Genomic DNA, 14067 nt, shown 5'->3' on the forward strand with positions numbered 1-14067 from the left:
CAGCAGGAAACTTGATGGCACTGATATGTCTTTAGAAGTTTACCGATTGTTTTTTAATCATCTCTCAAAACAATTTATTCTTCCAGAGCAGGTTGATAATGTAGATACCATAACTGCTTTCCAGATATTTCTTTGGGAGGGAAAAAAAGGGAAACATTTGTTCTTCTCCTGAAGAAGAACCCTGCTGAATCAAAACACTGAATGCAGACAGAAAGTGATGGGTGAAACATTATTATTCTAGAATATGTGCTCAGCCTCACAAAGTATGCCAGCAGTGTATGTTTCTGCCTCAAGACCTTCCATCATTCTTATATCAACTGTTGAAATGTAGGAAGAGGAGCAATACAAGATTGTCTAGTAGCTATTTGGTACTGACCAGATTTAGGAAGGGAAGTCAACATGGTAAAACATCTATGACCACTTGAGTATGACCAGGCCATTTTCTGCATAAGATAACAAAGACTTATCAAAGAAGTGGGACTCATGACTTTGAACCTCAGTATAGGTTAAGCTGGACATATAATGCAACTTCCTTAATTAGATGATAAACAGCTACAGGTCCCAGGGACCACTTAGGCCGAGCCTGACTCAAGGATCCTTGTGATGACTTCACAGGGATCATGAGATTTGTGCAGATCCCTCTGAGGCTTCTATGACTAATGCTGGGCATTTGCGAGGCCATTGGCAAAACCTGCATAAGTATCAGAAAGTCACTGAAGGGTTGGTGGTGGCTGCAGTGGCAGAAGTGAAACAAGATCACACAGCCTAAGAGGAGGTTCTTCACAAGTCCAGGCATTAAAATGAATCTTCTCCCTGAGACTCCCACATTAAATTAGCATCAGGCCTTGATACTATAATGGTATGTGATCCCAGGTATGAACATTTGAATGAGATTATGGCCCTCAAAATCATGTTTTAGTAATACACACATCCAGAATCACCTTCTTGGAAACCCTACATCTATATATTTGGCAACTATTTAATTAACCAATTATTATGGTTATGTTATGATATTGCCTTGACTATTGGTAGTTCCCCGCTGTCTAATGGCAAAGCAACAGGAAGTTGCTCTATATTCTTTGGGGAATATAATGCTATTGCATTTTGTGTGCAAGAAACCAATGATCTTTAAGTCAACTGGATTTGTTTTTAAATAGGTTAACACTGAAATTAACCTGATGAAAGAGTAGACTAATGCTCTGTGTTTAAGCTTACTTAACCTGAGTATAATTGCATGCACCTTCGGAAAGGGGGCAAGTTGTGTAAGTTTTCATTCCTTTGCTTCTGATCTTATAGCTATTTACTTATTACTGGAGTATATGCTTTGTTATTTAACATTGGCTTGACATTTATTCATTTATTGAACAAATGTATGCTAAGGTTGGCTAGCTAGACAGAATTGCATAGATACATACACATACCATTGTTTAGGTGCTATAGGAGTTAAGAGAAGTTGTAAATACTTAGAAAAGTTTAGGATATATTCAGAGAGATGACATATATGACTGTAAAATGTTGTCTAACAAAGTAAAGTTGATCCGAAAGTCTGATGGAAAGTAATTCTGTCTTGTAAGAACCGGGTGTGTTTGGATAGAGGGATTCCTTTTTAAAATTCACATGCCTAATACTCCCGCACAGATGCAAAAATGCCTCCTCAGGGAACATTTTAGACTGATTGAGATTCATTTTGCCAAATTATTCAACTTTTGGGAGTGTTGTGATATACAATTGTATAGAAGGAGGAAAAAGAAAGATTGTTAAATGCCATCAAATAACAAATATTTATCTTGCACCTATTGTGGTCTGGGACCTGCTACTATTATAAATCAGATTATCACTCTCTTGTATCAAATTCTGCCATTGGTTTCACTGACTTTTCGGTAACCTCTGACTTTTCAGTACGGTCTCTAAGGCCCAGCGTCGTCTGACTCCCAGTTTTTTTCAGCCTCCTCTCCCGCCATTCTCCACTTCACTCACTATAGCCAGTCACACAGACCTTGTCCACATTGAGGCCTTTGCTTTCTTTCATCTGCCTGGGACAGTTTTTATCCCGGTCTTCACTTTGCTGTCTTTTTCTTATCCTTCAAGTCTCAACATAAATGTTACATCCTCAGAGAGTTCTCTTGATGAGTTTATAAAATGCCTTCCATCCTACGATGCTTTCTTTAACATTACCAGATATATATTTCAGTGTATGTGCTTCATACAGTTCATTTTGTTTCTTTGTGCATTTACTTGTTCATTGTTCCCCTACCACCCAGGCAGTGAGCTGCATAAAGGCAAGGCAATTTTTCTTACCTGTGGTATCTTGAGACCTTTTGCACAGTATACGGAATCTGATCGATGATCAGTAGTTATTATATGAGAGAGTAGATGGGTAAAAGACATTTAGGCAGATCCAATTCGAAATGAGAATGAGTAAAAGTGATAAGTTGAGTTTCATTCTCATAGCACAAAGTGCAATATGACACTGAACATTGTGTCTGAGATGAGAGAGAGAGAACACTAACTCAAAATGTGAACCCCAAAGAAAGAAGCAGAGAGGAGAGTTTGGAAAGACTGATAGTAGTCAAAGGCATTGGAAGGATACCTTGGACCTGCAGTCATAAATGCCAAAGGACAAAATTTCTGGGTGGGAGGGGGAAGTTGGCAAAGACTTAAAGCTTCAGAGGGTTTAAGGAAAATGGGCATGAAGAAAAGTACATTGAATTTTGATCAGGGACATCACTAGTGATTTTTGAATGGGCCAATTCAGTAGATGGATGACCTTATGAGATTCCAAGGGTTTGCCAAAGACCTGGGAACCCTGGGCATCAATGAGACTAAAATTAGGCCTCATATAGAGAAGATAATAAAAGTAAGCTAAGATTTTTATATATAGCAGAAAGATCTGTGCTCATTGGAAAAGCAAGACACCAAACATTGCAAGGAGCATAATATTCAATATACTGCTGAAAGAATGATGGAAATGAAAGCTCCAAGGTAGGAATACAGTGAAAATATGAGGGATGGCAAACTACGTTTATGTAGGAATATGCGAGGAAGAGAGTGATCTGGTGAGAAACAACTCAAGTGGAGGCGAAGATGGGCCAGGCATATTTTTCTGTGTTAGATTAAAATCTGTGTCCTTGAAGCATGGTGACTCGTCCATTAGCATCAGAATCAGTTTTGGTGCTTGTTAAAAACACAGATTTCTGGGATGCACCAGGACTTATTAATTTAGAATCTTCTGGCATGAGGCCTAAGAATCTACATTTAATCAATTTCTCAGAGTGTTTCTTATGCATTTAAAAGTCTGAAAATCACTTCCAGTGGAACATAGGTAATTGTACCTCCCATTGAGCTCAGCTAAGCAGTGATGTCTCGTGGTGGTGTTACACAGAGGTTCTGGTGTACACTTGAGGCCCCTTACGGGAGGGGCAAGAGGAGGATCTGGGTTTTGTGGGGCCTGAAGCTTAAACAATATGTGGGGCTGTTTTAAGAGAAAAACCAAAGAATTAGAAATATAAACTTAAGTTCAAAACATGAATATGTATTTAGAATGAGAAAGAAAATTATTAATTTTAGCAGGTGGCATATCAAAATCTAGAAAATATTAATATTTTAATAATAAACTGACATACTTATTCTAGTTTTTGGTTGCATATTCTTTCCTAGTCTCCTTATATTACAGCTATTTGGCACTTTCACTTTCTGTACAGACAATCGAAAGACAAGCGTCTCCTATGTAAATTCCAATGGAAGTTACTTTTTTATTATGGATGGTTGCGATGCAAAAAGATGTAACTTTGCATACAGAATACAGACACACAGCGCAAACACAAGAATTCTGATTAATTCAATTTTCTATGATTCCCATAAAAAAGAAAAACTGGAGCATTTTAATTATAGATGCTGAATTGAGTATATTCTTGACAGGAGAGAATTTCTATTTTGACCAGGATCAATGAGAATGGAATTCTGCATTTGAAATTTTATATAGCTGATTATTAGAAAAAAATGTCCCAGTAGCTTCTGGTTTCTCTGGTGCTGGCCATTATGGGAGATGTTTACAGTGAATTCGTCTTTTGGCCCTGAGAGAATTCCTACACCAGGACAGCTAGCAATAACGTACCTCTACAGGGATGTGTCTGCAAACCATTTAAATATATACCACTGCACCCAAACTATGTGAACCCCCAATTTTAGTTCCTGTTAGTTAGACCTCTGAAATACACGTAAATCTTCCAAAGCCCCCCAACAGAAAAGGAAGTTGTAAAAGAACAGGGTCTTAGCTAGTTGCAGATAACACATCTTTCTTAAGCCAATTTTATTAAGATGTATAGAGCTGTTAAAGCATCACTATAGCCCCTCCTAGGGCCAAGGAAGGGACCTGGACAAGGAAGGACCTGAAACTTCATCTTCATTCCTTGGACAGCAAACTTCTTTTTGGAAGAATCAAAAAGAAACGCAGTCTGGAGATTGTCTTTTCTCTTATGTTTTTATCATTTCAACATATTTTGATTTTTTTACTAAAAAAAAAAAATTAATGTACTCAGCATATCTAAATTTTCTCTTTCCAGGCAGGAGTCCTGACAACAGATGTGTCCATTACTTTATGTTCAGCTGACAAGGCTTCCTAACAAAATCCTTCATATAAAATTGCTCACTCTCTTCCCTACTCCTCATGTATCTATTGATTGATCTATCCATCACTCTATCTTTTTTTTTAATTACAGAGATGCAGATTGGAGTTATTTTGCTTCTCTTGGCTCATGAAAGTAGGCAGGGGCTGCGGTGGAGATACTATGGGAGCCCTCGTGACATAGAGACTAGGCCATTACACCAGGCGTCTGAGGATCTAAGTTCTGATCCCCTTTGAATTCTAATTCGCTATATGAGTTGAAAGGGGGCTGCTTCCTCTTCTGGGCTTTGAGCAACTCAGCTAGTCAATAAGTTTGTGTCGGGTGACATCAGTGGTTTCTAGGAGTTCAAGGGCTCTACAGAAGTGGCCAAGCCTTCATTCTTGCTTTAAGCAGAGGAGCCCTGCTTTCTTCCTATTTTATATGAAGAGTTTGCTTCAAGATTTTTGTTTTGAAATGGTTGTACTATGAAAAAAAAAGGGAGACCATCTTTTAGATAAGTTATCCCAAATGCTCGAAATGACCTGGAAAGCTTTTTAACAGTTCTAATTCCATTGTAGAGCTCAGAATTTAAATATGTATTTGTTAAAAGTTTCTTCTGGATTCTGCTGCATCAAGAGACATTATTCTAGACTAGTGGTATACAACCTTGTCTACACGTTAGGATTATCTGAGGAGCTTTTAAAAGTGCTGGTGCCTGGGTCCTACTCTTGTGACTTACTTAATTGACCTGAGTGTAGATGTTTTGAAAAGCTCCATAGGTACATCTGATGTGTGTCAGGATTGAGAACCCCGGATGGAGATAATCCCTAATATCTGGCAAACTGTAACAATCTGTGTATGAAAAAAACAATTTTAAGTGTGATATTCATCTCCCCAGCCTCTTATAGATATTGAACATGTCATTTCTGTTTTGTAGTTAAGTTATATAATTCCTCCATTGGTTGGGGCAAATGTCAGAGAAAAGGCAACCGGTGAGGTGACAGTATCTCTCATTTGTCCACTTATTTGTGAAGAACTTCTCATTGTTCATCATACCTACAAGAGTCAACTACTATTAGTCTTGTCCTTACCCTAGCCATGCACAGGTGGGTCACTTTCTCTATTCTTAAATCAGGTCATTTATAAAATTAGTTGATTAGAATCAAGGGACATTCCAGATATAATTCTAAGATTCTATGATCATTTTCTTAATTTACAGAATATAATTTAACAAAGTAAAGACCTAATTTCCTTAAGACTTATAAGACACTTTTCTCTCTTTTAATTGATCTTTGTAAAAAGGCCAGTGAACCATGACTGTTTTGTCTTCCCATGTTGTTAGAACATAGCCCTGATCTACAGAATTGTAAGGAGCCGAATAGTAAAATAGAGATTTTCTTATAGCATAAACCTCGCTGATTGGTTGGGAACCCAGTGCTTTGGGAGCTTGGAATGGAAATTTGCAAAGATATAAACTAGAACTTCCCCATGGTATTTGGGTTCAACTTTTGTATGCCCCCAGACAGCAGCAGATTTCATAGTGGGTAGAAAATCATCCATTTGTTCATCATTTATGCATTTGTTTTTTCACTTATTTATTCCACACACATATATTTAAACAGATAGTTATCGTAGCGCCCGATTTCAGTGCTAGGATAGTGTTTAGAATGAGACAGATGTCATGCAGGCCTTTATTGAGCATTTCAGTTGACCACAAGTAAGAATTCACTTGGTTTTTCAAGTGAATTCTTACTTGAAATCTAAAGGCCATGAGTTCTCTGGAGGGATTTTTAGATTTTATGCATACATTTCAATGATTATCTGAAAACCATAAAAGAATCGTATTCTGAACCATCTGGAAGATGACCTAATAACCAAGGATGTGATTTTAGGGCCCACATTTTGTTTGTCACCATGGTCACATTGGCACCACATGTCACTAATTTAATTGCTATCAAGTAACATGAAATTAAACAGAGGCAGGCATTATTCTTATAAAATGAAGTATGCCTGTATGAGGGCTAAATGAAGTAAAATCTTCAAATAAAGGTTGTGCAATAATTTGGAGAAAATCAGTAGGGGCCCTGTTTTCACGTGCTTCGTGGCAGAGTAGGGATGCTGTGCCCAGGAGATGCTGTGCTCAAGTCCTTGGTACTACTTATCCGTTTAGTTTTAGCAAGTCATCACCCTTTGTAGTTGTCAGTTATTTCCCATTTTGAATGATACATGTTGGTAGCTTTGTATTGCATTTTAAAATTTGGTTTGGTTTTAGAATTTTGGGTAAGCGATATGCTTACTTAGATTTGTACCTAATTAGTAGTGCTGGTATAAAGATAATTTGTGTCAACAATGGGGGTTTGGGGCAGCTTCCTTACTTTAAAGGGGATTGGCCTATTAATATCGACAGATATTTTCCTAACTTAGCTTTTCTAACACTCTACTATACTCACTGTTTAACTAGCTCATTCCTCCCATTAGCCTGCAAGCCCTCGGAAGGCGTGTTCACACCTTACTTGACTTTGAGTCTCCTTTATGTTTTTTAAATAAATTAGTTGATTGATAACATTTGATTAGAATTGTCTGACTCATAAGGACTAACTTTGAGGGTAGTAAGTTCTCCATCAAGGGAAGCATTTAAGCCCAAGCTATCACTTGTTGAAGATTCCTGAGTCAAGTGAGGCTTCATCTTTGTGCTCATCAGCACCCCTTTGAACTCTGGAAGAGAGAGAAGATCAAAATTGTTACCTTCACCATTGACTTTCTGGCAATACGGAATGATTGCGCTTGAGGTTGTTACCGGTGAATAAATTGCCTGAATAGTATTATTATACCATCACAGTGAACTGCTGGGGTAAATTTATTTTCTCAGACGAATTCTAAATTTTAGCCTCAGGAATTTGAAAAATCTTTGTCTCCCTCATGACGATGTTGGATTCTAAGAGACATTTGGAAAATGTCCTCCTAGGAGTCTTGTCCTTCCCACGATATGCGTGTATGCGAATGTCTCAGTGTACATCGTGAGAGATGGCTGCATAAAATGAGAAGCCTAACGCAAGCATCCAGAGGAGCCACTTTTGTCCAGAGGAAACAGATTTTGAGTTGTTAGGAGGGTGGAATGTGTAGATAGCAGCCAACCATATCTCTTCATCAGTTGATTTTTTTCCCCTTTCTTTTCCTTTATCCTTTTTCCTCTTGGCAGTTTAATGCGAGTGCTTCTCTCTCACCTCATTTATTTCAGATGCCTCAGGAACAGTACACACACCACCGGAGCACCATGCCCAGCTCCGAGGGGCCACAGGTATACAAAGTGGGGATTTATGGCTGGCGGAAAAGATGCCTGTATTTCTTTGTCCTGCTCCTGATGATTTTAATACTGGTGAACTTGGCCATGACCATCTGGATTCTCAAAGTCATGAACTTCACAATTGTAAGTAAAACCACACAAGTTTCTTTAGCTCTCCTCGGGGGAAGAGGAAGTGTGGGGCAAAGAGGAAGGTGAAAAAATGGTTTCGAATAGTATTCAAAATGTGCGGCAACCCGGTGTTTTGGTTAAAATAATAATAATTCTTTTTAGATTACCTGTGAGGATGGACTCAGTTCTTTGTAATCGCAGTTCCTCGGAGGTTGGTAATCGAATTTAGAGGCATTCCCCGCTTTACAATCTTGCATATGCTTTCCCTCTGTTTTGATAACCGTGTTCTATATCCTGCAGTTTACAAGCACTTTGAGTAAATACTGCAGAAGGAGATATGGGATAAGTTCAAAGTAGTAAGTTTTCCCGAAGTTTAGTAATGATTGTGAAAGGTTTTATGAGGTAAAATTTGAAACATCTGAATAAAATTAGACTTTGGAGATTATCTAGGAATTTTAACTACTTATACCTGGTATTTATTTCATTACTATAGTTAATTGAGTCTCCTTGATTTGCGGGGAGAAAATTCTCTTTGCCACTGCTTGGGTAAGATGGAAATGAGAGAAGGCTATATTTCATTTTTAAAGAATTTGTGTTTATACTTTTTTGAAGAAATTCTTGCTATTGATAATTGGGGCCACTCTGCTGATTGAATATTTACTTGTCAAAGTTCAAATGAAAAGAAAATCCTGGCAAAAATTATTTCTGGAGTTATTCCGAGATTTTTTATGTCTTCCAAAAGATTTCCTAGCAATTCTAGCAATATAAGTAATTTAACTTTTTAATGAGGGCATAAAGGGCAGTAATCTGCTGCCCTTGGAATCCTTTCCTTTCTTGTGATGTCGAAAGTAATTCATTTTTGTCCCTAACACAGTATGCGTAGTCACACTTCCTTGCCTTGCCTGGGCAGTATGATCTTCTTGGACTGCTTTTCTTCATCTTCCCAGCTTTGCAGAACCTTTCCTGATGCTCCTGTAGCTCCTTTCATGTATCTATTATTACAGTTAATCACTCCAGATAATAATTTTCCTGCACGTTTCTTAGGCAGACTGAACTTTGGGAAGAGCAAGGGCTCGCTGCATCTTTTCTCTGTGTGCCTTCATTCATCACTCCTGGAAAGGGCTATTGGTCCTTCACTGGGACTTAATTAGGACTCTGTAAACCTGGGTTAGAGATACTACTTCAGGCATCGGAATGGCTCCCTTTTAATACTTGTAGTTAAAGCTAGGAAACTAGTCGAAAAATTACCTTAGTTTTATAGATTTCTTTCTTGAGGAGGAAAATAGTGCAGTTCTTTGAAAAAACTCTTCAGTATTGCAACATTAAGTTTGAAAGAGGGTACAAGTCAGTTTGCAGGGGATTGTAGGGTCCAAGGCAACATGCTCTAGACTATTGGAGCACATTAACTCCTGTTTCTGAGTTAGACTCAGTAGGTGCTTTTTGAACTTTAACTTTCTTTACAGACAGAATTCAGAGCAGTGTTTTGAGCAGGTGAGAGAAATGTGATAAGATTTGTAGTCCAGATGCCTGCACAGGTGAGGATGCGATATAATGGGAAAAGTTTCCCAAGGTTCGGAGCTCTAAAGGGCGTCCTGGGTCTATTTGGTCTTAAAGTCACCACATTTACTATTTGTTGAGATGCATGTTATGTAATGTTATTATTTTGTATTTCACAAACTTATAAAATGGAAAAGTTTCTGCATTGCCATATTAAGTCGGGAAAGACTGAAGCTAGGGTAGTAGAATGGAGAATAAATGTTCAAAAGACATTTAAAAGGTGGAAATGACACATCAATTCAACTACTGGTTGGATATAGGAACATGTAGGAGTTGAGGGACTGCAAGACATTCTGGAATACTCCCAGGTTCTGGCTGGTGAGGTGTTTGGATTGCAGGGCCCAAAAAGCAAGATGGAATTCATGACCTTCCCACTGGAACTCAGCCAAAACTCATGTATTTCCTGAATACTCTACTTGGGGCTATTTTTGTTATTTTCATCTATTTTGACCTGAAGTCAATTTATAGAACTTACAAGATTTAGGGGTGAGCATGGCGAATATGAACTCAAACCTTGATAATGGTGATATTATATATAGATGGCCTTTAGAGTATGTTTTGTCTGGCAAGCCTAATCATGAGAGGTATATGTAAGTATGTACTGAGTGATGATTCATTCTGCGTGTGTGTGAGCTTAGGGAGCAATATGACATTAAGGTAATAATCTCTACGAAATAGGCCATTTCCCATAGTTAACTAAATTGATTGCCACGGTTGAGAGTTTTTAAAGCTTTACCAAACCAAGTACTTACGAGGTGAGAATAATGCTATTATTAGCCATAACTGGTGCTTTATAACAGTAATGCATTTGAGCAAATAGGGCTGAAGTGCCAGAAAATTAGTCTTTCCCTGAAAGTTCAAAGCATATTTTTCTACCAACCACAGTATAAAACATATTTTTAGAAGTATAACTCTATTCCTCAAATAATAATTTACTGACGGTGAAGATCTTGAAAATGAATGAAGTATTAACCAATGCTTTGTTGGAGAACGTGGAGGTGAAAGAGCAAAGGGAATCAATGAGACATCAAACATTTTGTGCAGGGATTTAAAAATACTGCCAATAGGGAAGGGCGATTATTTTGTATGCCTGGAATAGTAGGTACTTTGGGATTTGGGAAAGCTCACACTGTAATCGAACCCTCTGAGTAATAACGAACCAAGAGAATGATGTCATCTGAAAGTGTTTCTGAGGACTTGGCAATTTATCCAAGATTGGATATCAAGAATTCACTGCGTTGTCAGGCTTGCATTCTGTGCCATCCCCAAGGATATATGCTGGAAGAGTCCTTCCATTATAACGCTCTTGACAGGCAGCCAACCAAGTTTTCTTTGTCCCAGATATAAATCAGAAGAAAAATGATTTTGTTCTCCTTTGCTCTTAGCACAATATCCTGATGTTCATTACTGGGCAGGACAGCGAGGTTATACTTTTCTCCTCAATTTTTTCCTACATGGAGGAGTGTGTGGTTTACCTATGCTGTGAACACCCATGAGTTGACCTAGTTTATCATACTCTGTGCTGTACAAGGGTACAAATAGTTATTATCTATTCTGTGTATCACTGTGCTTGGCATTTAAAATATCTCATTTAATTTTCAAAACTCTACAAATTAAGAATCATTATGTACATTTTAGTAAAAAAGTAAACACCCAACTCTCAGAGAAGTTGAGGGATTTTCTGAAAAACACACAGCTAGAAAGTAACAGAACTGGGTCTTGCCTTCAAAGCTCAACTCTTTCCACTACACAGTACCTCCTCCCCCTAATTGCTATGAAGATCTGTCTCGTCGGCAAAACTCTGAAGCTGGCAAAATGGTTTATCATCTTTGTTGCCCACCCTGTGTCATCTAGTCACCAATTTCTCTCCCATTGGAAGTCTCCGATGACATCTTCTGCCTGGAGTAGTTTCCTGCTAGTCCTGACGGTTTAGTCCTTATCTCATTTCTCTTTGCACTGCAGCTGATGACGCTCTCCCTCTACTGTTTCTACCTTCTGTTTATCCCCTTGTTGTATTAATGTAAATATAAACTTAATATCTGTGTCATAGGTTGGTGTGAAGACTCAGTGAGTTAATTCATGTTAAGCTTTTGTAGGAGCCTCTGACCCACAAGGAGTCTTGATGTTGGCAACAGAATGTCATGAGCAACCCTACATCCCCTTGTAGTGGTTAAAAGCTCAGACTCCAGAGACAGATGCTCTAGGTACAAATTTACGTGCTGCTGCTTAGGCAAGTTTCTCAAGCTTTCTGTGTTGCAGTTTCCTGAGAATAATAGAGTACCTACCTAGTCACAGGATGGTTATGAAGAGTAAATGAGGTGATGAAAGTAGTGTTTAAAACGGAGCTTGACACACAGTAGGTGCTTCGTGTGTGTGTTTACTACAGTCATTGTCATCATGTGTTGAAGGCTCATTTTGTGCCAGGCACCATGCTCTTGCAATGAATAAATATTATCTAACTTTATCCTTAGGAGGGTAGGTAGTGTCATGATATCAACTTCATAAAGGAGGAGAGAGGCTCAATAACTTGATTTGTGATCACACAGTTCCAGAGTGGCAGAGTAGAGATTTGAATCCAATCAGTCTGACTGGAACCTGGTCTGTTAACCAGTTTGATATATTGCAGGGCAGTGCAGAAAGGCCTAGCAAGAGTGTTAGGGAACTGGATGCCTGGCCGGCCATGAACTACAATACCTTGTTCCTTGGGACTCAGTAGAGAAAAGAATGCGTTGACTTAGGTGTCCTTTAAGACCATAAAGCACCTTCCCGTGCAAACGTTATGGTTATTGTCTTTTGGGCTTTACATTTGACCTCAAAGACCTCCCGAAATACTACGGTATTAATTATCTAGAACAAGTGGTTATTAAGTGGCAAAACTTAAAAGGCGTGGTAATTATTAATAAGTGGCTTGATTTCTTAATCTAGTGAGTGTAAAAGAATTCATGGTTAGATGAAATAGGAACCTTAAGAATCACCTCATCAGACATCCTCATATTGCAGATGATTGAACCAAAGTAGATAGCGAGGTTGCCTCACCCAGCTTCAGCACCCCAATTATGACAGAAACTTCTCTGGAGTAGAGATTGTGTTCTGTTCATCTTTGTCGCCCCAGCCTCATGCCCGGTACACAGTCAGCTTGTGTTTGTTAATTGTCAACTGCCTTCCTGCAGACCACATTCATGAGATGATGGATGTCAAGTACCTAGTCGGTGCCAGGCATATGGTAGATCCTCAATAAATTATTTCTATGTGTACCTGTGTATAATAGATTTCCTAACTTCTATTTCTCTTCATCAAAATTAACAAAATTCAAACCATTGTATTTGTGATTACATAAGAAATGAATGTCCACTTGTTTAATAAAAACTTCTACAGAACTTATATTCTTCCTATGTAATCCTCATAAAAGCCCTGTGAGGTGGGCACCACTGTAACATTTTACAGATGGGGAAGCAGAGGCTCCCAAAAGTGCAGTCACTTGCCCAAGGTCATGCTGCCAGCTGAGCGATGAAGCTGGGATCAGGTCACAGGGAGTCTGGCTCTAGAGCTCAGCCTCTTGATCATGCCATCCAGTACACTATACTGCCCATTTTCGAAGTGCTATTTTTCATGAAGACAAATTGGATTTGTTCAGTGCAATGTCTAAAACATGATTTATTTACCCTAAAGTAAGATAAAGATCTACTGAGGGTCAGAGGAAGGCATTCTAATACTTGTAAATTGGACACATTGTGAAACAGTAAAAGCCAGAGAGAATGGCCAGTGTGTTCCATAACTCAGAATGCTGATGCATCATTTGCCTGGGGAAGGCTCAAAAAATTGCGACCCTGTCCAACTAAGTCCAGTAAAGGGGAATAAGGGTGCACATGCCACGGGTAGGGGAGAGGATCTCATGGGAGCATGGGTGGGCCTCACAGCCGTGGTACCTAGAGCACTGTCAGGAACCAAGGGGCCCTCTGGGGATGTCCACCTCCTGATTTCCTGGACCTCATGGCATTGATCTTGCCCTGGAACATACTCTTCTGTTTGCAGGCTGCGTTCTGCCTACCCTTGCTTCTGATTAACTCCCTGTGTTTGTTCAGGTTTTCCTCTTCCTTCCAACTTTATACATCTGCCTTTGCCTTGCCCTCTACAATGACCTGTCCATTTGAGCTCCCACTTCTACCTGTCCCAGGCTCTTGTTGCCTAGGTGAAATCCCAGAGAGGGAGCTACATTGGCCCAGAGGATCTTGCACACCATATTATACCTTGCTTGCTTGCCCATAGGCCCAGTGAGATACCCCATTGGCTGTGGCCTGGGAGAACAAGGCCATGTCATTCCCAGAGTCCTGTTCTGAGCAGCCCAGACTTCTTTCCCATTAAAGAGGTCAAAATTCATTCAAAAATGGTATCTACATTTGGTTTTCTGTAAATGTTGCCCTTTTTAAGCTTTTATCTTCTCATTTATTCTCCAAAGTACACTGGGTGAAGCTGACATTTGTGTTTTGCTGTGCC

At 39.1% G+C, this 14067-nt stretch overlaps 1 protein-coding gene across 2 annotated transcripts in view; it reads left to right on the forward strand.

Annotated features, from left to right (window-relative positions):
* Positions 1-14067, forward strand: part of SGCD (sarcoglycan delta) — an 818344-nt gene that overhangs the window by 475993 nt on the left and 328284 nt on the right. For both annotated transcript variants that reach the window (XM_015585199.2, XM_006906453.2), the window contains one exon: positions 7843-8031. In XM_015585199.2, the coding sequence (XP_015440685.1) occupies positions 7843-8031 (189 nt within the window). The remainder of the gene's footprint in view (positions 1-7842; positions 8032-14067) is intronic.

The sequence above is a fragment of the Pteropus alecto genome, unplaced genomic scaffold, assembly GCF_000325575.1.
Source record: "Pteropus alecto unplaced genomic scaffold, ASM32557v1 scaffold40, whole genome shotgun sequence".
Lineage (NCBI taxonomy): Eukaryota > Metazoa > Chordata > Mammalia > Chiroptera > Pteropodidae > Pteropus > Pteropus alecto.